The sequence below is a fragment of the Primulina huaijiensis genome, chromosome 14 (assembly GCF_012295235.1).
Source record: "Primulina huaijiensis isolate GDHJ02 chromosome 14, ASM1229523v2, whole genome shotgun sequence".
In the NCBI taxonomy this organism is placed as follows: Eukaryota; Viridiplantae; Streptophyta; class Magnoliopsida; order Lamiales; family Gesneriaceae; genus Primulina; species Primulina huaijiensis.
This window is the reverse complement of record NC_133319.1, coordinates 16,759,897-16,785,145: the sequence shown is the minus strand read 5'-3', so window position 1 is coordinate 16,785,145 and position 25,249 is coordinate 16,759,897. Positions and strand designations below refer to the sequence as shown.

General features: G+C 35.6%; 1 protein-coding gene across 2 annotated transcripts; it reads right to left on the bottom strand.

The window, feature by feature from the left end:
* On the bottom strand, nt 1-21,756 carry LOC140956673 (serine/threonine-protein kinase EDR1). 2 transcript variants are annotated; one of them, XM_073413521.1, is made up of 14 exons: nt 21,291-21,754; nt 18,005-18,427; nt 16,747-16,850; nt 14,514-15,145; nt 14,031-14,393; nt 13,662-13,702; nt 13,079-13,147; nt 12,412-12,512; nt 11,301-11,379; nt 11,118-11,216; nt 3,093-3,161; nt 2,918-2,967; nt 475-651; nt 1-387 (listed from the first exon to the last, which is right to left on the bottom strand). In XM_073413521.1, exons 1-14 carry the CDS (start codon nt 21,660-21,662, stop codon nt 255-257), a joined length of 2,712 nt encoding a protein of 903 aa, XP_073269622.1. In that variant the 5' UTR covers nt 21,663-21,754; the 3' UTR covers nt 1-254. The 2 variants fall into 2 exon arrangements, with proteins under 2 accessions (XP_073269622.1, XP_073269621.1); XM_073413520.1 differs by having other exon boundaries at nt 14,031-15,145; nt 21,291-21,756.
* Nucleotides 21,757-25,249: the final 3,493 nt, after the last annotated feature.

The following is a 25,249-nucleotide window of genomic DNA, read 5'->3' as shown; positions in this document are numbered from 1 at the left end:
GAAAATAACCATTGATCAATAAAGAACCACAATTGTTGGCAAAATTTACATTCACCATCCTGTAATGAAGCTGGAAAAATAAAGAGCTGTAAATATAATTACATGCACAAATCTTTTTAACTTAAAATACACCTTGTGCAATTATATATCAACTCAAAAAATAACAGCAAAATCACATATTCACATCTGACAAGGATCACAGCAACAAAATTCTGTTTCATAGAAGCATTGACATTTGGGAAACATATTCATTTCTAGGTAGAATTTAATGTGTTTTGTTGTGGCAAAGCTGCAGTTGGATGCTCCACATGTGAAGGCACAACTAGTCTCTGCAAATGCTTTAGTCCGACAGAGAGCTGTGCAAAAGACGGACGTAAATTGGGTTCACTGGTAACAAGGCAAGTGGCGATTAGTTAAAGATAAACCAGAAAAAATAGGAACATTTGAAAATTATACGTATGCATATACACATACGTTTGCCAACATTCACATATTATCCTTGCCACGAGAGGATCAACTTCTTTGGGGATTTCAAGTCGGCGATTTTGAAAACCAACAGCACCCACAACTTGTATCGGGTTCATCTCATTCCAAGGCAATTTGAGTGTCGCAAGTTCCCACAGAATAACACCAAAGCTATATACATCACACCTGTGTAGTTCACATAGAGAACGGAACAATTTTCACAAAAAATAGCAATCTGTCATATTATTATTCTCAACAAAGCTAGACAGGTGAATGGTCCCCCTTTACACGCCAAAATAAAAGGATTGAAATCCCCTGATGCACGGTTAAACTAGCCACACATTGTTTTTTCACTTCATCGACGTCTCTGAAATTGAAACACAGCTTTCATACCCTAATACAACAAATAAAAGTTCGGGCGATGCTCATAAACTCCTAAAATAGAATTAATGAACAGGTGAAATTTTAAGAGAAATATCAAGGAAATAATAAAGAGGTTGAAAAGGGAATGCAGAGCAGTTATTTCTTGGGATAACATCAAGACCAAATAAGAAATCAGAATAAAAAAAATGTTTCTCTTTGAGTGACTTTTTCTCGAATAAAAGAGTTAGAGCACCTCCAACCATAACACCACATTTAGAAATGGCTCCATGCGCCACATGTGTTTATTTATTTTTTATTTTTATTAATAGTTTGTTATATTTTATTATTTTATATTTATATTTTAATTAAATGATAAATTTTATAATGTTTTTTTTATTTTTTTGTAATTATAAATAAATATTAAATTAATTTATCTGAAAATTATAAAATTTTAATTATAAAAATTTTAATACTTTGAATTGAAATTAATTATCTCTAAAAACTATAAATTTAACAAACAACCAAATTAAATTAATGATGCGTTATGTATAAATTATGAATAACAAACAACAAATATTACGAAACAACTAATAAACAACAAAATTACGAAACAACTAATAAACAACAAAATTACGAAACATAAAAATAAATTTATGAATATAAATAGGTTTCTAATAATAAGGTAAACCGGATCCCAATCCTACATTATCTCCGAGATAAGATCCAAAGTTGTCATTATCTCGACGTTCAGCTTTAACTCTTTTTTGCAAATTTTATTTTGTTGAGTTTCAGTGTACTCAAGCACATTTGGATCGGTAATTTGCGTGTGTGTTTTATTATTCATTTAATATAAAATGCTCGTTTTTTCCTTCAAATTTATGTTTTTTATTAAAGAATATTTTTATTAAAAATAAAAATTATCAAATAATTAATTCAAATTCTAATATATAAATTATAAGATTTAATTATTATCGTGTTATAAACCATAAATAGTTATTAGGAAATAAAAATATTATTGCTGAAACAAAGAAGAATATTCTGAGAATATTATATTGTAAGGCAGAATGGTTGGAGATGAATTTATGTAGCACCAATGCAATGCAAAATGTGGTGCAAAATGTGGTGCATAATGTTGGAGAGGTGTCAATTCGGGTGGGTTGGGTGGGTTGGATCGGGTTGAGCAATAGTACTATTCAAAAATTGCTCAACCCGAACCCAACTCGAACCCGAGCCAACTCGAAAACTCTCAACTGAATAAACCCGATCAACCTGATTAACCCGATTTTGAAATTTTTTTAATTTTTTTTAAAAAAAATTCAAAAAAATAGTAATTATATTTTAATTTAAACACATAATAACAAAATCTCCCTCATATATATGATTTAAATTTGAAAGTCTAATTGTAGAAAAATAAAATATATTTACTAAATCAAATAAACAATTGTTTAAAAATAAAAAATGTTCAAAATAAATATTAAATTATGAAAATTTATGATATAAATATACAATAAATATTTTTTCAGACATACAATATATAAAAATGTAGGCAATCTTTATTAATTATATTTTTTTGAAAAAAAATTAAAATTTTCGGGTCAACCCGAACCCAGCCCAACCCGATAATTTTTTTCGGGTCAGCTATCGGGTCCAACCCGAACCCGAAAACCCAAAACCCAAACCTGATTTTTTTCGGGTTGAACCGTGCCGGGTTGGTGGGTCGTGTCTGATTTTGACACCCCTATTTGAGATGACCTTATATTGTAAAAGACACGAATATACCTCCTAAATGCTACATAAATAACTTATTGTGAAAACAATAAATCTCTCACAATAACTCTTTTAAAACTTTCTTCATAGACACCAGCATCACCTATGGACTCCATAAATTCAAATGGTGCAAAATAGCGGAAATGGTTCTGGAAGCCATCCACCACAACAAAAAGGATTCGATTTCCTACGTTCCACACAAAGTAATTGAACCATAAGAGGGCATAAATTGTTCAGAAAATAGATTATATGAAAGTAATACGAACACGGATTAATATCATGGCGCACACACATCACAAAAGTTGTAAGCAATTAGACTCACTTCTCATTTGAAGGTTCATTTCGGAGAATTTCTGGGGCCATCCACTCGGGCTATAGACCACCAGAGCCACCAAAAAGAAAAGAATGTCAAAGGTTAAAGAAAAAAAGGATCAACGATCTCTATGTCTAGCATCTGCGCATAGAGAAATCAATCATAGCTTAAATATAATGCTCACCGTTCCTGCGGTTGACTTGGATGACAAAAATGTATTGTGCTTCAAGCGTGATAATCCGAAGTCACACACCTACATAATATTCATGTGCAAATGGTGAATACAAACACAAAATAAAAAAATAAAAAAAAACCCCAGGTACTGATAATAATTGTGCTCAGTAAAACTTTAGTTTAAAGTAATAACGGCAACACTTCTTCGAAGAGGATGAACTTGGAGAACCCATTGAAGATTATAGCTAAAAATCGTAAATCATGGTTGAGATTCTCTTATTTCAAATGAAGATTTGTTGTCATTAAGTTGCTTCTACGATTTTCTTTATTTTTCATTGAATTAGTTCTTCGGGATTGGGTTTTGCTTATGTAATACTTTGAGAGGTTATTATTTCTTTACTATTTGTGAGAGGAGAGAGCTTATTTCTCCAAGAATTTTTTTAAATTTGCTGCAAAAGGAAAATAAAAGATTTCTGAAGAGATAAAAAATGCTATTTTGGAATTACCTTTTTTTTTATAAGAAACAAATCGATATTATTAATATTTTAAGATGTTACATTACAAGAAGCGGACTAGCGGTCCACTGGCACGAAATGTTAGTTCATTAATTTTTTAACAATACACATACGACCAATCTCTTAGAATATCAAATATTGACAATCCTTTGCGATCCAGTTTGCTACTGTAAACTTGATTTTTTCCCAACATTCTTCAATGCTCACTTCCAAATCCTCAAAAATTCTTCTATTTCTCTCTAGCCAAACTGCCCAACTAATCCCATAGATCACAACTCTCCAGAAAATTTTTCAACCCAAACCAGTCTCATTTCTTCCAAAGCCTTAGCCCACAGTGCTTGAGTGAACTTGCAATGAATAAACACATGATCTTGTGTTTCCACATCCTTACGACACAACACACACCAATTGGGACAAAGAGCACAACTAGAATATCTCTTTTGAATCACCTCGGACGTTGGTAATTTTGCAAGGATTGCCGTCCACGAAAATATTTGAATCTTAGACGGAATAGGTGTTTTCCAGATGATAGTGAAGAAATTGAATTCTTGTGCACCATTAGTATCCGTAAAGAATGATTGGAAAAAAGATTTGACTGTGAACCTCCCGGATGGATCCCCTTCCCACTGTTGGAAATCATCAACCCCTTCAACCAATCTCACCTCCTCCAATATGCTTAAAAGCGAAGATAACTGAGTGATCTCCTCCTCCCGGAGCGCTCGTCGAAAATGCAAATCCCAAGAAAACTCATGAGATGAAGTGTCAAAGTTAGCAAAATAAGAAATAGGCAAATTACGAACCAAAGAAAGCTGAAATAAAGATGGGAACAAATCCCGGAAAGATGAATCTCCCAACCAAATGTCCTCCCAGAATCTGATTTTTGTCCCCCCTCGAACCACTAATCTTGTTAGTCGGTGATAAGTCGTGTATGATGTAGAAATGAATTTCCACGAACATCTAAAGGTCACATTCTTAGCCAAACCCGCATCCCATCCATTTTCTTGTAACCCATACTTACTCTTTATTACTCTTTTCCACAACGTTCCATCTTCAACGGTAAACCACCACCACCATTTTCCCATTAACGCAACATTTCTCAAACATATATTCCCGAGACCCAAACCACCTTTCTCCTTCTGTCTACATACTTTTTCCCATCTAACCATATGACAATGTGATTCTCCCTCATTCCCATCCCACAGAAAGTTTCTCATTACTTTCTCCATCGCACCCGCTACTCCTTTTGGTACCTTAAATAGAGACATGAAATATAAAGGCAAAGCAGTCAAAACCGCAGCAATCAATGTAAGTCTACCTCCTTTTGACAAGAAAGCCTTTTTCCAAGTTGCCAATTTTCTAGTTATCTTAATCATGATAGGTTCCCAAAAAGAAACTTGTAGAGGGTTACCCCCGAAGGGGACTCCCAAGTATTTTATTGGCCATTGTTCCCTGCGACAACCTATCCCTTTAGCTATATCTTCCTCTTCTACTTCTTCTTGATTTAAACCCAATAGAGCACTCTTGTCCCAATTGATCCGCAATCCTGACATATCACAAAACGCCTTCAAAACCCGCACCAAAAAGCCTAAGTGTTCCTTCCTCTTAACAAAAAACAATGTATCATCTGCAAACTGTATATGTGATACTTCCACCTTGTCTCGGCCTACTTCGTACCCTCTAATGAAGTTCTCTTGTTTTGCTTTGTCAACCAATCTTCCCAAAACATCCACAACCATATTGAACAAAAATGGTGATAAAGGGTCTCCATGTCTAAGTCCTCTATAAGCTTTAAATTTCCCCCTAGGTCTCCCATTAATCATGATTGAAAACGAAACATTAGACACGCATCCTCGTATCCATCCTCTCCATCTTTCCCCGAAACCCTTATTACGTAAGACCAAATCCAAGAAATCCCATTCAACGTTGTCATAAGCTTTTTCAAAATCAATTTTCAACACCCAATCTTTTTCATTTTTCTTCCTCCCTTCTTCAACCAACTCATTCGCAATCAAACAACAGTCCAGAATCTGCTTTCCCTCAATAAATGCATTCTGAGATTCTGACAATGTATGTGAAAGCACATTTTTCATCCTTGTAGCCAACACTTTTGCTATTATCTTGTATAAGCTCGTAGTGAGACTAATGGGTCTGAAATCTTTTACCTTTGACGAATCATTTTTCTTTGGTATCAAACAAATATACGATTCATTGGTCAACCCATTAATGATCCCCCCTCATAAAATTCAGCAAATACCTTCATTAAATCGCCTTTAACTATGTCCCAACAATTCTGATAAAGTGCCAAAGTATAAACATAGGGCCCCGGAGCTTTACACCTGTCACACGCAAACACCGCTTTCTTAACCTCGTCTTCGAAGAATGGTTGTTCGAGTTCAATCCTCATATCATCATCGATAGGCGTCCATTCTACTCCTTCAATCCCAAATCTTTTCACATCTCTTTTACTGTACAATTGTTGGAAATAGTCAACAATGAGTTGGACTATTTGACCCTCATCCTCTATAACCCCTCCATCATCCATTTCCAATTTACTAATCATCGCCTTTGTCTTTCGGTGGTTTAGCAAGGAATAGAAGAATTTGGTGTTGCGATCTCCTTCTTTTAACCATTTAATCTTTGCTTTTTGATAAAGCATTCTGTTTCTTCGGCACACCAACTCTTCCAACTCCCATTTTATTTTATTTTTTTTCAGCCACCCCTTCCACATTCTCCCTCCCCTCACTCTCCATTTCATCCAATCGCATAATTCTGTTTCGCATTTCTGCCTCCCTCATATCAATCTTCCCAAACTCCTCGTCGTTCCATAATTTGATATCATCCTTGATACGCTTAAGTTTTCGCATGAATTAATATCCCTCCCATCCTTGAGCTTGTGTGCTATTCCACCACATAGTGAATTTGTCCTTAAAACCCTTATCTTGCAGCCACATGTTCTCAAATCTGAATGGACAAGGCCCCCATTTAAGTTTCTGTGTTTCCAATACAATTGGAAAATGATCCGAAGTAATGCGCGGCAAAACAGATTGCTTATGATATGGAAATAATTCCACCCATCCTCCCAAGAACAAGAATCTGTCTATCCTACTACAAATTGGTATAGCCTTCAAATTTGACCATGTAAATTTCGCATTCAGTAATGGTGGGTCGCACAATTCCAATTCCTGAATCAACATATCAAAACAAGCCATACTTGTTGTTTGTGAGTGGCAATTTATTTTCTCGTTCAGATATCTCACAACATTGAAATCCCCTCCCAAACACCACCTATCCCCGCACAGAACTCTCAAACCCGCCTACTCATCCCAATATTTATGTCGCAGTCGTGCTGTGCATGGTCCATATACTGCCGTAAACCACCAACTATCTAAATCTTTATTTTTGTCAATGCATACCGAAACCGTAAATTCCCCAATCATATTATCCGTGATGGATACCACTCTCGGGTCCCACATAACCAAAATACCCCCTGATGATCCAATTGAGGGTAAATGAACCCATTCAACAAACCTTGATTTCCACACGCTGGATATAAATCTTCTATCAATCAATTCTTTTTTTGTTTCTTGTAGAATAACTAAGTCGGGTTTCTCCTTGCATAGCATATCTCGAATGAAACCTCTCCTCGTTGCCGACCCTCCACCTCTTATATTCCAAGAGAAAATCTTCATCGAAACACCTTATCTCCCATTTGTCGTATTCCATCTTTACTCAACTCATCCTCTATCTCCACCCTTTTAACTCTCATCATTTTCATGCAACTGTATTCTCTTTCTTTCTCGGACAGAGTCATCATCCCCCCACTATCCCTATCACCCTCGTGGATGTTGATTCCTAACATACCCGATTTTTCACCGACCACAAGACCTCCCTCAAACTCGATATGCCTTCCCTCCCCCGAATTTGTGTTGATAGAAAATTCCGAAGGAAAAAATGAAGGACTGGAAGAGTGAATATGTGAAGAAGTATTTTTGTTGTGAACCTTATCCGAAGGTGATACAAAGATATCCCCTAAGTCCTCCAAACCCAAGCTGGTGTGTGTCGTCGTATCAGAACTGATAGACACATGAGTCCCCTCGTCGCTAAAATCACTGTCTTCTTCAGAACCTTGACCTTGATCCTTTGTAAAGTCCCTGTCCTCCCATGTGGCATCCTGTTCACTATGCGCTGATTCTTGCTCCAGCCACTGTCTCTTGGTCTTTGTCGTTGCTTCATGTTGTGTATTAAACCACGCAGGATTTGTCCTTGACTTTCTTCTAGTGTAAACGACCTCAAAGTTCTTTTGTTGTGGACTTATATCCTCTGGAGTACTGCCACGCCTTGTTTGGTCGTTCTCTTTGTTGCTCATGGATTGAACTATTCCTTTGTTGAAATCGTTCTCTCCTTTCGGAATCACCCTTTTTAGGATTTTGATTTGTTTTCGCCCTCTCATTGGATCTGACCCAAACTCTTTAAAACCCTTTCCCCCTTCGTTTCTTGCTTTATAAACACCTTCCTGTTGTTTCCCTACGAACAATTCCATCCCTTGAACGATATTTGTATTGTTGTAATTCCTTTCTTGGTATCGAACTTCTCCTCCCCCTACCGCATTTTTGCCATTGTTTGTTTGTCGGGCAGCTTCCCCATCCCTTGTACTCTTTTTGTATTCTGTTGTAGCCATCGCATTCTTCTCTTCGCCTACTTGTTTAAGATGTCCAATGTCTTCCTCAATTGGTCTTTTCACTCTGCCCCAACCTGCTATCACTCTAGCACCATCAACTACTACCTGCGCATATGATCTTTTTTCATAGACATCGTACGCTGATTTGTTAACCGAGTCGACATAAATGCGCACTTTCATGGGTCCTCGCGGTGTCTGAATTGCTAAAGAGCTATTAATGAATCTCCCTTCTAACCCCACCACTTTGATTTTAGCAGCTGCCAAATCTTTGAGCAACATTGTATCTTGACTAATATCCACCAAACCCCCACAACTATCTCCCACACTTTGGAGCACATCTGTCGTCCACATATCCCATGGTAATCCAACAATCCTGATCCAACTGTTGCAGCATTCATAAACTTCCTCTTCAGTGTTGATGTCGCTCCTCCATCGTTCAAAAGTCAAGCAAATCCTCTTCTCCAAAAAGCATCTACCAATTTTCAAGTAGAATTCAAAATCCTCTACACTATTTGGCCACCACATTGCTTTATTTGCTTTGAACGGAAAGATCTCAATCTTCTTCTCAACCACTTTACCCAGAGCTGACGTTACCATTTCCCATGAAATATTAACACATTCCTTCGTGACAATCAATGCTTTGTTCCATTCTTTGCTCAAACACTGACGGAATTCTTTATGGGCATCAATGTTCCCGGATCCTGTAGGAGTTTGATTGATCTTTCCACGAAACAAGGATCGTCGAGGTTGATGTTTGATCATCAATTGGTATGCTCCTTTCCATTTGCTGCCGTTCAGAATTTTTCCAACAAAATACAGCAGACATTTCCAGCCCTCCTCATGCCGTCCGCTTGGAATTATAATACGCTGCTTCTTTCTGGAACGCTCAAATTTGGAGACTTCAATGTAGCTTCCTCGTCTGTTAACAAACTTTTGCTCAGCCAGTAGACATTCTCCAAATCAATTTCCAGCATATAACTCGCATTCCGAGTTCTCTCTGTCACACAAATAGAATCTCCCCTTTTGCCCAATGAAATTAGAAATATTTTTTGCTCTATTCTAACCTCCTCTACTGCCTTAACAGTATGATAATTTCTAGACTCTGTCCTTAACATTTCAGAGAGGTGAAAGGAATCGGTAATCCGAGCGATTAGGTATTTTCAGAATGGGTAATCTATGGAAAGAGAAAATAGAGCAAACACACGCCGGAAAGTTTGTTGAATGGTCGTATATGATTGGCAATAGTTGACGAATAATGGCCAAAGTAATTGAATGCTGGCAGAATATGAAGGCAAACCAACAGTTTAGATGAGCAACAAAAGGTGAAACAAATCTCCAACAAAGATATTTTGGTGATCAGAAATTGTCGGTGATGGAAGGGGAGGTACGGTGAAGGTCAAGATATTACATCCTGTCTTGCATTGTGTGGAAACTCTGAAGAGAGAAAAAGCGGCAAACAAAAACCATAAGAAAAACCAAAAGAAAAGACTGAAACCCTAGTTACCGCCGGCCGTTGAGCGGCCGGTGAGCGGCGCCGGGCACGGTGAACGGATGCGCTCAAAGGGGAAGAATATTGGGGTGGTGCATTACTGAAATTGAGGGGATATCGGATAAGAGGAGGATTTGGAGGTAGAGAGCATTTTTGAAAAATTCTCTCACTAGCATTTCTTAAAAAAAAACTCCTTTTGGAATTACCTTCAACATTGCATATATTAACTTTAGATAAAATCCCACATCATGCTTATTTGAGATGCATAGATAATACGACATATGAATGCTCTAGATACTTAAAGGAGGATACAATTAAAAGTAAAATGTACAGAAGAAAATTATACTTTTAATCACAATGATGAAAAGTAATAAGTGTATATACGAAGTTATTCTGTTTAGCTGCATTTAACATTTTATTTAGGCGTTTACTTGCCCCATGCATTTTGAGAGGTTACTTTTATTCTCATATCTTTGAGGACAGCACTTTAATTTTCTAAAATTATTTAACTAAAATATGGTTTTGTAGTATCCCCATCGGAAATATGAAATAATCTGCCAAAAGGCCCAAAACTCGAAGAACCAACTTGAATAGTCTCTTTCATCTTAGCAATCCTACTGTATTTAAAGCGCTTAACAATAAAAAGAAAAAACAAGAAGTTGTGGTAGGAAGAAACACTTAAATTTTTTAAAATCAATGATCACCTGATTTGGATTTGAATGCAGTCTATTTGCCCATATGCCAAATAAATATATTTTCAGCATAGGAACAAAAACATTGAGGTATGGACTTGAGCCTTATCTACGAATTCTCAATAATAAACCGCTCTACCAAAATACAAGTTTCTAATTGCTATGCATAGACCATAACCTTTTTATTGTCGCAACAGAATATTAGTGCAGAAGATAAAATCCTAGAAAGAATTCCTGTTGTTTAAATTACCTAAAGATATAGATAAGAGAAAAAAATTAAAACTTCATTAAATGCACCACCTCATGTTCCTGGACAAGGCATATCCATCCAATCTAATGCAACGTGACATAACATTAAAATTATTTATTTAATTTTCCAAAAAACCTAACAAAGGTAAGACGAAAAATTGTACATCATAGAAAGAATTGACAGAAGCTCAAATTTTCCCCTCTCCCAGGAAGCTTGTTAGCATAAGGCTCTAATCTACTAAAAATGTTTTCCCAATGGCAAGCACGCACATAACTCTAGCATGGATCCTTCCATCATTTTCAACTGAATGTATATCTTAACATTGATTTCTACGCAGAAAATAAAGAAAGATAAAAAAAGTGGTATTTCTCAGGTAAGTATCTTAGTGCAAAAATCCATGATAAGATGTACCTTGACATTCCAATTGTTGTCTACAAGAAGATTATGGGATTTCAAATCACGATGAACAATTGTCGGCGTGCTAGTATGTAAGCAGTTCATGCCTTTTGCCTGCAAATATGGCATCTATAATATGAGATGAACAATAAGAGGTGGCCAGTGTCTTGGGGATGCATCCAAAATAAGCATAGATACCACATCAAGAGCCATCTTAATTCTCCTTTTTTCATCAATTTGACAATGAGGACGGTGTATAATCCGGAATAAGCTTCCTCTGAAAAATAACATTGTATGAGTTGAGACTCGCTAATTGCAAGACAAGAAAGCATAGCTATAGCTGGTAATTATCTATGAGTTTAGATTTTTAAGACTGACCAAAAGTTTATAAAGCAGAATAAATTGAATCATATATATGTTACAAAATAATTATTTCAAACAAAATGATTAAAATAATACGGAAAAATCGGAACATTAAGAAAACCTAATAAAGCAGCAAAAAAAAAACCACAACAAATTTACATGGTCCACTCAAACTCAATTTAGACTGCATCCACGAAACTACCACAAATATATCACTTTATGGAGAAAAAGAAAATCACTTCACAAGGGTTTACAAATACCCGCTCGCTCACAACCCTCACCCCGAGTAAACCCACTCAAAACCTCAGCCCGTACACCCAAAAGAATAATTTTTCTAGCTCTCACATGAGAACCTCACTATTACGCGCAAATTCTTGGGAGTAACTCTGAGAGGATGCTCTATTTATAGGCTCATATGGTAATGGCACAATTGCCCTCCTTTATTTCCTTACGTGGCATATCAATTAGCCAATTCCTCCAATTGTTCGCATGGTAGGATTGCACATGGTTTACCGTGTTTAGAATGCTAATTTGATGATATATAGAGCCATAGAGAAATAAACAACTTCGTTCTAATTTTGATAATAACTTTCATGCCCAAGGAACTCTCTTTTAGGATTCAAGAAACAAATCTCATAGTCCACCAGACCTTTGGATTAAAAACTGACCTCCTAGTTTAGATATCCAAGCATTGTTGAGTACATGAAAACCTTGCCAGGCATGAAACTTGTAACTACCCATGAGATGCTACTAAAACTTTAATAAGTGCTCTTACAATGAAAGCTAACACAACACAAAAAATGATATCTCATTTGACAGCAAAATAAGCAAGTTTCCCACCGATAAAATCAAGTTAGTAGCAAATTATATGTAAATATAAACTTTTTCACCATCTCTATTCAAAGAATAACAAAAAATCGCTAATGAAAATGATGGAAAAACATGCCGTGGCAGAAACTCGGAGACAATGGAAAGATTTGGTGGGCGAGTCACTGCACCCATAAAAAGCACAATATTTGGATGTCGTAACCTGCGCATGATCCGTACCTAAAACCATAAACAGCTACTAATCACCTCTAAGAGAAACAAAAATTTTAGACTAAGGCCACAACAAAAAGATAAAACAGGGACTACAAACCATCTTTAAGGTGTGTAAATAATATTCTACAATTTTGGTTGACCGTCGAAAGAATTTAAGGGAAAGAAACTTTTACACATGCAACGGATTAGCCACATTCAATTATAAGGTGAAATGACAAATTACACGCAAAATTAAAACGCACAACTCATGGTAAGTTGGTAACAAACTAATAGACATTATTGTCAAGGGCCTTATTTATTTTCCATTTTGTGGGTGGGTTGGGGTGAGCGCATGCTGATAAAAGAGGATAAAAATAACTTTTTCTTTTGTATCTCCTTAAGTGAATTCACAGGAACATCATATATCTTCCCAGGACCTTTCATTGATAGATGCAGCAAAAAATATATATATATCTTTGTACAAAGGACATCAATGCATTACCTCATAAAATACAATCAGAGTTTTACATACAAGATCAAGATATTTCAAACAAAATGACTCACGGTTATGCAATGAATGGAAAGATTCTTACCTCTCTTTTGAACTCATCCAGAGCAGCGCCTGAGAAATCTTGGTCAAGAAACTTCTTCACAGCAACCTCCTGTGACCAAATTAGAGAGTTTAATATAATAATAATATCTTGCAAATAAAAAATGATCCCCATCAAATGCATGATTCATCTACATCAAAACCAAGAGGCAGTATTACAAGTTATTATCCAATAAAATGCGAAATTACAAACTATACACCATTTTAAGACAACAAATAATATAGAAATATATATAAAACTACTGCAATGTCACATGGACAGAAACACATGTACATATACATAGTACATAAATCCGTTCACATATAGATGTAGCTTGTAGATGGAGGGATGAGGGACAGATAAAAATCCAAGCAAAGCACGTCTCTTCATGGAAGAAAATGGAATTCCTTCAACAATGAACTTTTTAAGTGACAGGTTCATGTTAAGAATTAGCTATAAACGAGATGACAAAATAGAGAAACACGTGTTTCCTCACAAAAATCCCAACAGGGTCCGTCTAAACAAATACAGTTCACATAGTTTCTGCTTTAACAATAGAAGTTATAAGACAAACGAAAGTACTTACAGTATCATTCCACTCAGCATGGTAGACCTCCCCATACGAACCTGCAAAATACAAAGTTCCCAGGAAATGAAAACTCGTAGACATGAGGAGTAATGAAAAGCAATCCTATACATCTCTCATGTAGTAATTGTGACAAAAGCTAAATAGCTCTGAGCGGCCCAAAATAATTTTTAAATACATCCACTCATTTTCTGGTAGTATGAACAATGACAAGCTGACAAGCACAAATAATCAGTCATGACCGCTGAGTCAGTCATTGAAAATGTGCACAAAATATATTTAAAGGAAAAACACCGGCCGTAAGAATGCAAACATTAGGACATTGAAAGATAGTAAAAGCTAAAGATCTTTAACAGCCAGTAGTGTTACCTAGTCCGATCCTTTCACCGATAACAAGATTTTCCCAAAGAATTTCACATTCACCAACATCATCAATCATTGTAGCAACATACTTAGCACTTAAATCAACTGCACGGCCAGCAACTTCAGTTTCCCTCAGTTTCTTACTGCTCTCAGTTAATCTGTGTTGCATACTTTCGTCTTGAGGTCTGGTAAAGTTATTTGTCTGGTCTTTTGCTCCCGGTTCTTCACTTAGTGTGTCCTTAACATTCTCCCCGTGATCTGTTTCCTTATTAACCAAATTAGAAGCTTCCCCAAAGCGCAGCGGACTGATTTTGGTTTCACCGGATGCAAATTTGAAACCATTACTAGGCATAGGAAGAGCATCCTCATCTGTATCGGAATCAAATGATTTTTCAGAAATTTTTAAAGCTTTGGATTGAACATTAGCGCTTCTTGAAATAATAGATGGCATATTGTTGTTATCATGTCCTTGCGTGTCCAAAAATATACCTTCCACAATACTGAATTCATTTCTTTTAGAGACCTCACTCTGTGCATTGAGATTATTCCGCATAGGCGCAGGAAGTCGGCTATTTTCAATGTTGTTGTTTGGCATTTGTAGTCTGTCAAATCCATTAGCAAGATTATTCTTCATCATTGACTTGTCAGATCCTTTTAGTTGGAAAGGATTGAGATCAGCAAAAAGATTTTTCGAGGCTTCGGAACTCTTAGGACTGTATGGAACCACATTTAGCTTCATTTTTGAGCCATCACCAGCTGGTTTAGTTCCACTACTCCCTTTAACAAATGAACTCCCATTCACCTGAGATGAGATATGATCCAACGATTTAGCACAAGGAAACTTGTCATCTAGTCCAGAAAAGCCAGCTCTATTATCAACACTAGTATCATAGATCTTATGTAATGCTTCTGGCTCTACAGAAACAGCACCAGACGACCATTGATTTCCTCCATTGGAATTCTGATCAGGTTTTTGAGAAGAAACTTTGCCAACTTTATTTGTATGAAGAATAGGAAGTTTGCTTTGTTGAGGATTGAATGAATTCAATGGGGTATCTTTTGCAGAAACATCAACTGGAATTAGCGTTCCTGGGGCTCCCATAAGATCAACCAAGCACTCGCTGAAAAAAAACGTAACTGATTTAGCTGATGCTTGATGCTATATAAAGAACTACATAAAAATACAAAATTAATTCATTAGATCTACACCACATTCTGCATATTATGAGAAGATGTATCATACAAGTAAAAGGAGGTGTTGAGTTGGAAATTTTACCATGATAGCGGTTCTTTAGTTAAGACAAAAACTCAGCCAATCAATGGCAACATTCACGCAAATCAAACTAGCCAAAATTCTAAAAGTAAAGAACAAAAGATAGCAGGACAAAAACCACCAAAGACAACTAATTTGATGAAGCATCTTAGTTTGAAACAGCAAATACGTTATTTCATGTTTCAGGACTTCAACAACTAACTAGCCACCAAAAACAAACTTCGCTAGCTTAGCAACTATATCCAGTTGATTATCAATCAACCTGTACAAGAAATCTAAGTATTTTCACATTCAAGAGTGCGAGCCACAGACACGTGTTTAGAAAAGGACATAAAACAAAAAATGTTAAGGTGATCCTTTTTCAATATAGAAGGGAGAAAACAATGCGCTCCTTCCTCATTTCTAGGTCCTTGATCCTCTTTCTGCTACAATAGGGCTATTAACGTTTTGAAGAACGCTCAATCAAACCCAAGGCTAACAGTTGTATTAAAATTTAGAGATTCAAATGTAAAATGAAGAGAGGTTGAAAGCTAATGGAACTCCTGTAACGTGTTAAAGATAAAAAGGCCATGGATATAGAAAATTCTATAATTTAGTCATCAATGAAGGGAAGAAAGAAGTTTGAAATAAACTTACATCCATCTCTAGTGCAAAATTTTCCAAAAGAATTCCATTACACAATATGCAATAATGCACACTACTCACTTGCATCTCATCGAACAACAAACAAATGCGCGCACACATTGACTCTTGATCTTTCTCCATGTTAAAATAGTTGATAGAGTCGTCAAATCTGATGTAATTTACCTCCAGACTGTAAATTGCTTATCTTATATTATATTTACATCAGCCTGAATTTTAACTAGACAGAAATTCTAGTGTCCTAATCAAAAACTGTGTTACACCAAGAGAACATCTTTATCTTCCACAGCAACTGCAGCATCTTCTAGAAGACTAGAACTACATCATTCATCTCATATTTTCACAACAGACGAGGCTTTGTTTGCTAATATTTTCCAAAAACATTTATATCTTTAAAAACAAGAATAGCACTACAACCTCACTTTCATTTTCTTTCTAGATACTAATTTTCTTATTTCCCTGTATAAGCATTTCTTTATTTCAACTTTTCACCCTTATATATAGAGATGAAAAAGGAACTCCAACCTGCATGCACTAAGGTTATGCTTGGATTGATGATTTGAAATGACGGTTTTGAATTTCAAAACCAGATTCAATTGAAATTGAAACCCATTTCATATCATATTAATCAATTTCAATAATAACTGTGATGAATTTCAAATAAACGTAAGATAGGTGACATTTGAATAAATTCTTCCCCAAATTAAATCCATCAATCCAAGCACGACCTAAGATTCTTCAAATGGCCATATTGTGGGGAAAATTTTATCCACCAAAGTAAAATTTAGGGCTACAATTCCAAATAACCTGTCATCATGAAGCTTTACGATGTTAACAGCATCATCCTCAAAACCCGTGTAATGGCTTCCCTTCACTAGTCTACAAGGTATCCCAACACTATCACACAGTACCTGCATGAAAGGAAACAAAAATTGCAGAACAGCACTGGTGCAACAGAACTTGATGGCAAGAACATTTGAAAGCATATATACAGGGGTCAAGATGTAAATTTGTTTATATTTAGGCAGATCAAACTAATATGTTCCAAACAGTAAAAAACCATATCATGCGCACTTAGCATCTTCATTGGCATTATGAGAGAAAATGGATGCTTGGCAATGGATATGATGAGAAAATTGTAATAGCGGACAGCTCCATGATGTTGAGAAAATTGTAAATTTCAAATAAAAAGTAGCAGAAAACCAAAACAAACAAGGAAAAAAATATGAGCACGCAATACCAAAAAAATTGACAGTGTGATAGTTTCAAAAGAACAATTCTTACGAAGAAAAGCAACTCCCATCAATTACAGGAAGAACACGAATATTTAATCAATATTGTCTATCTCCTTATTCAAACCACATTTCCGGAAATATAAAAGTCTTTCAGAAGCTTGAGATCCAATGGTTTCAACAAGTTCTACAAATCAAGCTTCAACTAAAATAGACCAAAGGCTCAAAGAATTAGTTTGCAGTTGAGTCAGATGATTATTTGTTTCCTATCTCACAATGACCCAAAGCCAGGAAAACCAAAACAACATAATGCTTCCTAAGCATGAAAGGAAGCAACAATAAGCTCCAATGTCTAAGATGGGAAAGCTCTATAGATGTAAAAGTCACCTCTTGCTACACCTCACTTCCCTCTTGCTACACCTCACTTCCCTCTTGCCTAACATTTTCCATTTTCAAAGCTGCAGAAGCTATCAAATGACGAAAGCAACCTCACCAATTCATTTGGCTGATATTCAAGTGATTCGTTAAATTAATATTTCATCAGTGTCACGACAGCTTCATCAAATTTCCTAAGAGACCGGCATTTTTTTTAAAGTTCTCAGTATAGTAAGTTGGTCTAGAGAAGTCCCCAATGCATGCATATGGAGTCGAACTCACCTAACCAAAAGTGTGAGGCTCCCTAAAATGATCAGTTACATATCACTGCAGCTCTGCACTAAAATATATTGAATAGATTTCTTTCAATTTCATCTTTTTACTGCCTACGCAAAGTTGTATCATACATGTGTTGGAAGGCAAAGAAGTAGTAATTGGTATCCTCCTACCGATGTTACCTTGAAAAGCAGTGCGCGGTGCCGTGAAAGGCCAACTTGTAGGGATCCAATAGGAAGCACTGTGGTATGAAGAGATGTCCTCAACTCGATGCTTCTTTCCATCCATTTAGACAAAATAAGATTTGCATCGGGTACTGGGCCTCCTAGGTGCTCTGTGACAAGTTCAGCTAGTCTTTGTATAAGCAAACCAATTTCAGTAGTACGGCAGTCTAACATGATGCATTGTGATATTTGCATCAACTCTTCCAAAGCAGGGTCCAATTTTCTGCTAACTAAAACAACCTCATAATCATAACCTCCATCACTGTTTTCAAGATCTGTAAGAGATGGCATGTTCCCTCGAGCTGCTGAATCTGTAGAAAGATTATATAAATCATAGAAACCATCCACCACTTTCTCCTCGAAGTCTAGAACTCCATAATTCTGACGGATGGCAAACAGGCAAGAAACCATGTTAGGAATATAATTTTCTCATGAACACCTGATATCAACAGAGAATTTTTAAAAATTCACAGCATTAAATTTTGGCATCCGAATGACCTCTTATATAACATGGCCAGCAGTCTCAGTCCAACACCAATAGAGATAAATCTAGATTGAGGCCATAAGCACAATCCGGAATTCATGAGTTTGTAGTTTTGTTGTGTAGGGATTCTATTAACATTAAGACCTCAGTATGTGCAACATTCAGAAGTATTTTGAGTTCTTTTACAATGTATGTGCAAAAAATCTACATTTTTTTCACATGGAAGAGACTCAAAAAGTTAGTCCACTTTCCATAAAAGCAGCAAATCTGAGACCCTGAGTTTCAAGGGGGTCCGAAAACCTGACCATAAGTTTGTTCCCATTTCAGACCCAAAAAAGCAGCTTCCTAATCACACTATTTCCCAGCTAGGTAATTCCAATTTTCTTTGTCGTGACACTTAAAAGTTGTTAAATTATTTTGATGATTTCACACACTAACTTTCAACAACAGCTTAAAAAATAAAGAAAGAAAGACCCCAAATAACTGGAACCAGGTAGGGAAGCAATGCATTGAAGTAATTCAATCAAATCACCTTGCCTTCGAATTAAACAAAAAAGGAATCATGGAAACCAAATGCTCTTGACAGCCTTTCTGGCAAATCTAACCAAAAGTCCATCAAAGATAAAACCGAAAATTTTCTTTAATTAAGAGTTTCAGTGGATAAATCTTGTAGACAAGTATCATATCATGGTCAGAGCGAGTTGCACAAACGAGTCTGAGCAAAATTTTTTTTGCAAAACTAGGCCTCTCTATTTATATCAAACTAGCAGACTGGCACACGTGATGCTGCATAACACATTTTTATATTTCAAATGTATGGTTAAATTATTATATTTTTCTAAAATTATATAAAAAAATCAATTTTTAAGGCATAAGATTTAATATTATAATATTTTAAAATTATGAAATAATGTAGCAGCTATTATTTGAATACATATTATTGCAAAGAAAAACATTAAAATCAGAATTGCAAAGTTCAGCCTAAAATCCACAGAGAGAAAAAAGATAAAATGGGGAATTTATTTTACCCACTTTTGTAAAATTTTCGATTTTGTGAAATGAAGAAGTTTTTCATCAGTTTTTTACCTTTTTTGACCTTGCTCCTCATGTGGCTTCACTTAATTTGCGGGGTTACAAAAGTAAATTTATTTTGTTCATTAGGTGTAACAAGGACATACCAAAACAGGTAGTATAGGTGTCTCACACTTAATAAAATAGCATAAATACATTGTAAACAAGGTTCTAAAATTCGTCAGGCGTTATTCGGGTGCCAGACCAACGCCTAGTGCCTGCCTAGGCTGCCTAGACGGGGACTAGGCGCCGCTAGGCGGATTCCACGATATCAAGAGACTTGTAATGGTTCTTAGAATAAATTTCAGCCCAAACTTTGTTAGAATCCATTTGACACCAAGTCCATTCCTCATGCTTCTGCTTAAGGCGGTCAGGATAACAGGCAATGCAAGAGAATTCAAAATAAAGAAAAAAATTACCTTTAGGACCTGGTTCGATTTTCTCGAGTGCGCAAAAGTAAGCAGATGAAGAAGATGAGAATGGTGTATAGAGTAAGTGCAAGCCAACAAATCGTCTTCTTAATTAGGCTTTCAATCCCAAAAAATTAAAACCAGAAACCTATAATTCTTTCTTATGTCATGTTCTAGTTTTAATTAGGCTTCCAAAAAATAAAATCCCAAAAAATCCCTAAACGCCTAGGCCCGCCTTGACCTGCCTAGGACCGCCTAGGTGCCCTGGCCGCCTAGCACCTTTTCGGTGCAGTCGGGAAGAGCCTAAGCAACCACCTAGCTCGAGTTTTTGACACAGAATGTAAAATCCTAGTTTTGCAAAATAAAATAAAATAAAATCGCACGGACCCATTTTTGCAAATCCCCCTTGTGGTCATGGACTAGATTGACAGCATCATGGTAATGGGCTATTGTTGATGAGACTTTTAATCAACCAACTTTTATTATTATTATTATTATTATTATTATTATTCGATTCTAGTTTCCCATTACTGCATCCCCTTTGTATAGTAGAAATATATATTGATGCAGAAAACATCACTTCTTTTCCTTTCAGGCTTAACTGAGCTCACCAAATATTTGTGCTAGACCCAATCTTATATGTATTTATGTTTTTCACAAACCATCCAGTGACAGTGGTTGAGGCAGACCCCCAACATTTCTATAATATACACTTACCAAATACAAGGGGATCAAGCCTACCTCCAGCAATCAGCCATCTCTTCCCCCCGCTTGACCAAAAAAATTGGAATAACCGATCAAAACCATATGCATATACACATAAGAGAAATCTAGAAATAATGACACGATCAAAATTATAAAGAGGGGAGATTTTGGTTGACAATTAACAATAAGGTACACGGACTCACACAATTTAGAACTAAAGAATATTAAGCACTGAATTATACTGAAGGCAGCATTCATCACAAGAATACTGTAATTACATATGTCGGAAGGAGTATTTATGAGATACAAATAATTCGACTACAAAATGCAAATTACTGACTGTTGTGAATCAAAGAAAACATTTATCATCATTCATGGAAGACCACAAAGGAAGCGCATCTCAAGATTAAGCCATGGAATCACTCAAAACACTAATATATCGAATAAATGCATTAAAATTTAAAAAAACAAAAACAAATTTGCATAAAAATTTCATAAACAATAATGGAGCTCCAGAACATGTAAAAGGAGATATTTTCATAAATAGCAAAAAAGCAAAGCAAATTGAACTGACCCAATAGCGGCGTGACAGCATTTCGGCAGCAGTGATGGCGTTGTCTGCGGCACCTACGCTACGTATCAGGGCCTTCTCTCGGAAGGCAGACACCTGACCCGAAGAGGACGCGCTCAGGGCTAAGGCCAACTGCACTTGGTACTCCTCCTCCGAAGAGTAATAATCTTGCTGCGGACGATTAGTATCACCAGAGGAATCATGACTGGCAGAGGAACTTACGGAAACGGCGGCGGTAGTTGGAGCGCTGGAGGAAGAAGAGGTGGTGGCCCGGCTATCGGAGGAGGAGGACGTCGGCGACTGCGGAGGGACAGATTGTGGGGTCTCATTAGAACGGTTTGGCTGGTGGTGAAGCTTCTTGAAAATGTGTTTCATCCGTCTTCTTCTTGCCTTTTCTCGCTAGTCAAATTTCTTTATTCACGCGTATGAGCAGATCAGCTCCACTTATATTCTAAAGCCAGAAATCAGGAGGAGACCAAATTCAAGACGAAAAATTAAATCTTTTTTTTAGCTTATTATTTTCGAGTAATAATAATATGAATTTTTCTCATCGAAAAAATCGAGTATAGAAGAAAATTTTGATAAAGGAGGTTGCACGACTTGGTAGTTGGTAGACAATTTCGTGCAAGTGCGTGACTTGGGTATGGTGTATGTACATGTTACACATTTCATGGAATTTGGCTAAGTAATTTGCATCATGTAACGAACCTAATCTAGACGAATATAAAAAAAAATCTTAAAGCTCGAGTTAGGTATATTTGAGATTTAGTTTGATTCGAAACTCGAAAATTTTAATATATTTTACTCGAATTCGGTTCGAATCAAGGATTGAGTTCGAGTGCAGATCGAACTATTCAAACATATTCACGAGCTACATAGAAATAAAAAGCCTGAAATATATTTATTTAATATATAATTATATTATATTGTTAAGATAGAGATTTTAGTCTAATTCTACCCTAAAAGCCAACTCAAAGCATGAGTATTATAAAATCCATATTACCAACTGCTAATAACTTAATCAAATGAAAGGCTTTCATAAAAATTCTCGTAGACGTATCTTCTATGATATAATAATAATATAGAAATCAAAAGGATCCAATCCAATTAGATGTGTGGTATCTAACATACCTTTACGCATATGAATGAACTACTGGAACGTGAAGTTTACAAGATATTATGATGTGATTCATAGTTCTAATCTTAACATGATATCAGAGTTCGGATCCACTATTATGTATTAGACTGTCATATGAGTCACCGGCTAATGTCTTGTGTTAGATTGCAATAATTGTCCTTGTTGGAAAAGAGATCGAACCATTGCGCTTGAGCTAATATACTATACGATTTAAAATATTTGAGTTTACACAATAACCACCAACTATAACTTTTGCTAAAGCGACAAGCGATCGATCTTATAATTGGTATCAGAGTCAAGGTCACGGGTTCGATTCTCATTGATTACAATAATGTAATTATTAGGAAGGAGATTGTTGTGATGCAATAATTGTCTCTGTTGGGAGAAAGATCGAATTATGGTGCTTGAGCTGTTATAAAGTTTAAAAGATTTGGGTTGCAACATTACCACCAGCTATAGTCTTTAGTAAAGTAACAAGTGATCGATCACACTTTTCGTAAAATTCACGCTCTAATTGTTCATTTCTGAATGTGAAGGAGGTGTTTAAAATGTCTCACATCGGCTGGATTATGTTTTTCGTAGTTGTAAATATGGATTTGGACAATTCTATCTCCTTGAGCTAGCTTTTGAGTTATAGTTAGGTCCAAGTCTCAAGATTAAATTCGTGAGAGTTGTATATATAAACTTGGACAAATTTCTGCACTTGAGCTAGCTTTTGAGATAGAATTAAGCTCGAGTCTCAATCTTAAAATGGTGCATAACTCATGCTCATCATTATATGTTGGAACACCATATGAGCCATCCACTAACATAAATTTCACGTTTCAGTTGTTCAATCTTTGGCATGAGAGGTGCGTGTTAGATATCTAAAATAAGATGTATTAAGGTTATTGATATTTGTATATATGGATTTGAGCAAAATTCCCATTTGAGCTAGCTTTTGGGGTGAAGTTACGCTCAAGTTTGGACCTTAACATATATTAATAAAATATTAAAGTTGTCAAGCAACTCATGAATATCGAACAAAATAATTTGAGATCGATTTCGACTCATTAATAATGGATCCGTGGAAGAAGTGAACGGTGAATTTATTTTAAGTTAGTCAGCGAGGTTATCTTATGATTGATAGTGGATATCCAGTCCAAGGATTGTGGTGATCCTTTCCGGCCAAGCGCTGTGGTGTTAGTTTGATCAAACAAATTATATTATGGTGCCACATTTCAATGAGCAGAACTCTACGCAAAATGTTTAAGTTTATGTTATGTCAAGCGAATTATGTTTTATGAAAATGTTTATGCAGGAAAGTCATGTCATATTTATTTATGCATATGTAATTTAATATGTTTAAATTGCGTGAATTTTTATTATGCAGTATTCGTTATTCAAGGTTTATGCATCCTGAGTCTTTAGACTCGCTAGACTTGATTGATGCAGATGTCGTTGTTGAAGAGGTCGGAGGTAATGACCAGTGAGCAAGCTCGGACAGTAGACAGTGCACGCCCAAAGGCCATGCAATTTACGTATAGTTTTCCTGCATGTTAAAAAAAAAACTTATTTAGTACTCTGATTCAATTTTGATGGGTGGAAGACAATTTATTAGTATGATTTGTTTTAAAATATTTTAGGGATGTTGACACGAATAATTTTTATGCATTAAAATAGTTCGTGTTTGAATTCTTTTTAATGCTTTGTGTTTCGAAATTTTTGGTATTTAATTCTTGGATGTTTCAAATTTTTCCTCATTTAATTAATGAATTTTCGAAAATGCTAAGTAGGTATTTATTTAGTTTAAAAGTTAAGAATTTTGAATTTAAATGAAAAGGAAAAATTATTTTTTTGCATATTTTAAGATGTCATGTAAGTACGGATAGTCACATAGTATGTATCTTGTAAGACAATTTCATGGATCTTTATTTGTGAGACTGGTCAATACTGCACATATTTACAATAAAAGTAATACTTATTGCATAAAGTAATATTTTTTCATGTGTGTCCCAAATATAATATTCGTCTCATAAAATTGACCCGTGAAACCGTCTCGAGTTTTTATGAATTAGGAAAGTAACATTTTTTGTCCTGTAACTCGCCCATTTTTCATTTTTTATCATGTTGTAGGTCAATTCACGATTTTATTCTACAACATGCACTTATTTTTTTTATTTTAGTTTTTTTAATTGGAGTGCTGACGTGACGAGACATCCACAATATTCGATATCACATCAGCAATTCCTACATACCATGTCTATGTTCCTGTGAAATGACTAAAATTGAAAAAAAAAATATAAATGTGAATTCATCAGGGAAAAATGGAATTCATGAAGTTACATGGCTATTTATGGGATAATACCCATTTTCTTCCTTACTATTTGAAATTTTTCCTATTTTAGTCTCTTTTCATTGTTGACTGCATAATTAATCCCTCGAGTTTCCTATCTATTCCCAAATTCGTCCTTATCGTTATCTTCAAGGCCGTGCTTATTCAGAGTTCAATGAGTCCAATGACTCAGGTCCATCTCTTTTTTAGGTTCCAAAAATTTTAAATTGTAATATTTAATTTTAGTTTCCCTGGTGGAGCACACAGGTTCATCTCTCATCATTCCACGGAGCTATGGGACCTACAACAGTGAATATACTCATTATTATTTTATATATATATATATATAAAATTGTTTTTTAAAAATATTAATCATGTTTGCAGATATTCTCGACTCTAGCTATTGGTCATATACTTTACTTTTTATTAATTATTAAAATGTGTGATTATTTTACATCTTTATCTTAGCATTTATATTAAGAGTTTAACACAAACAAGTATATATATACA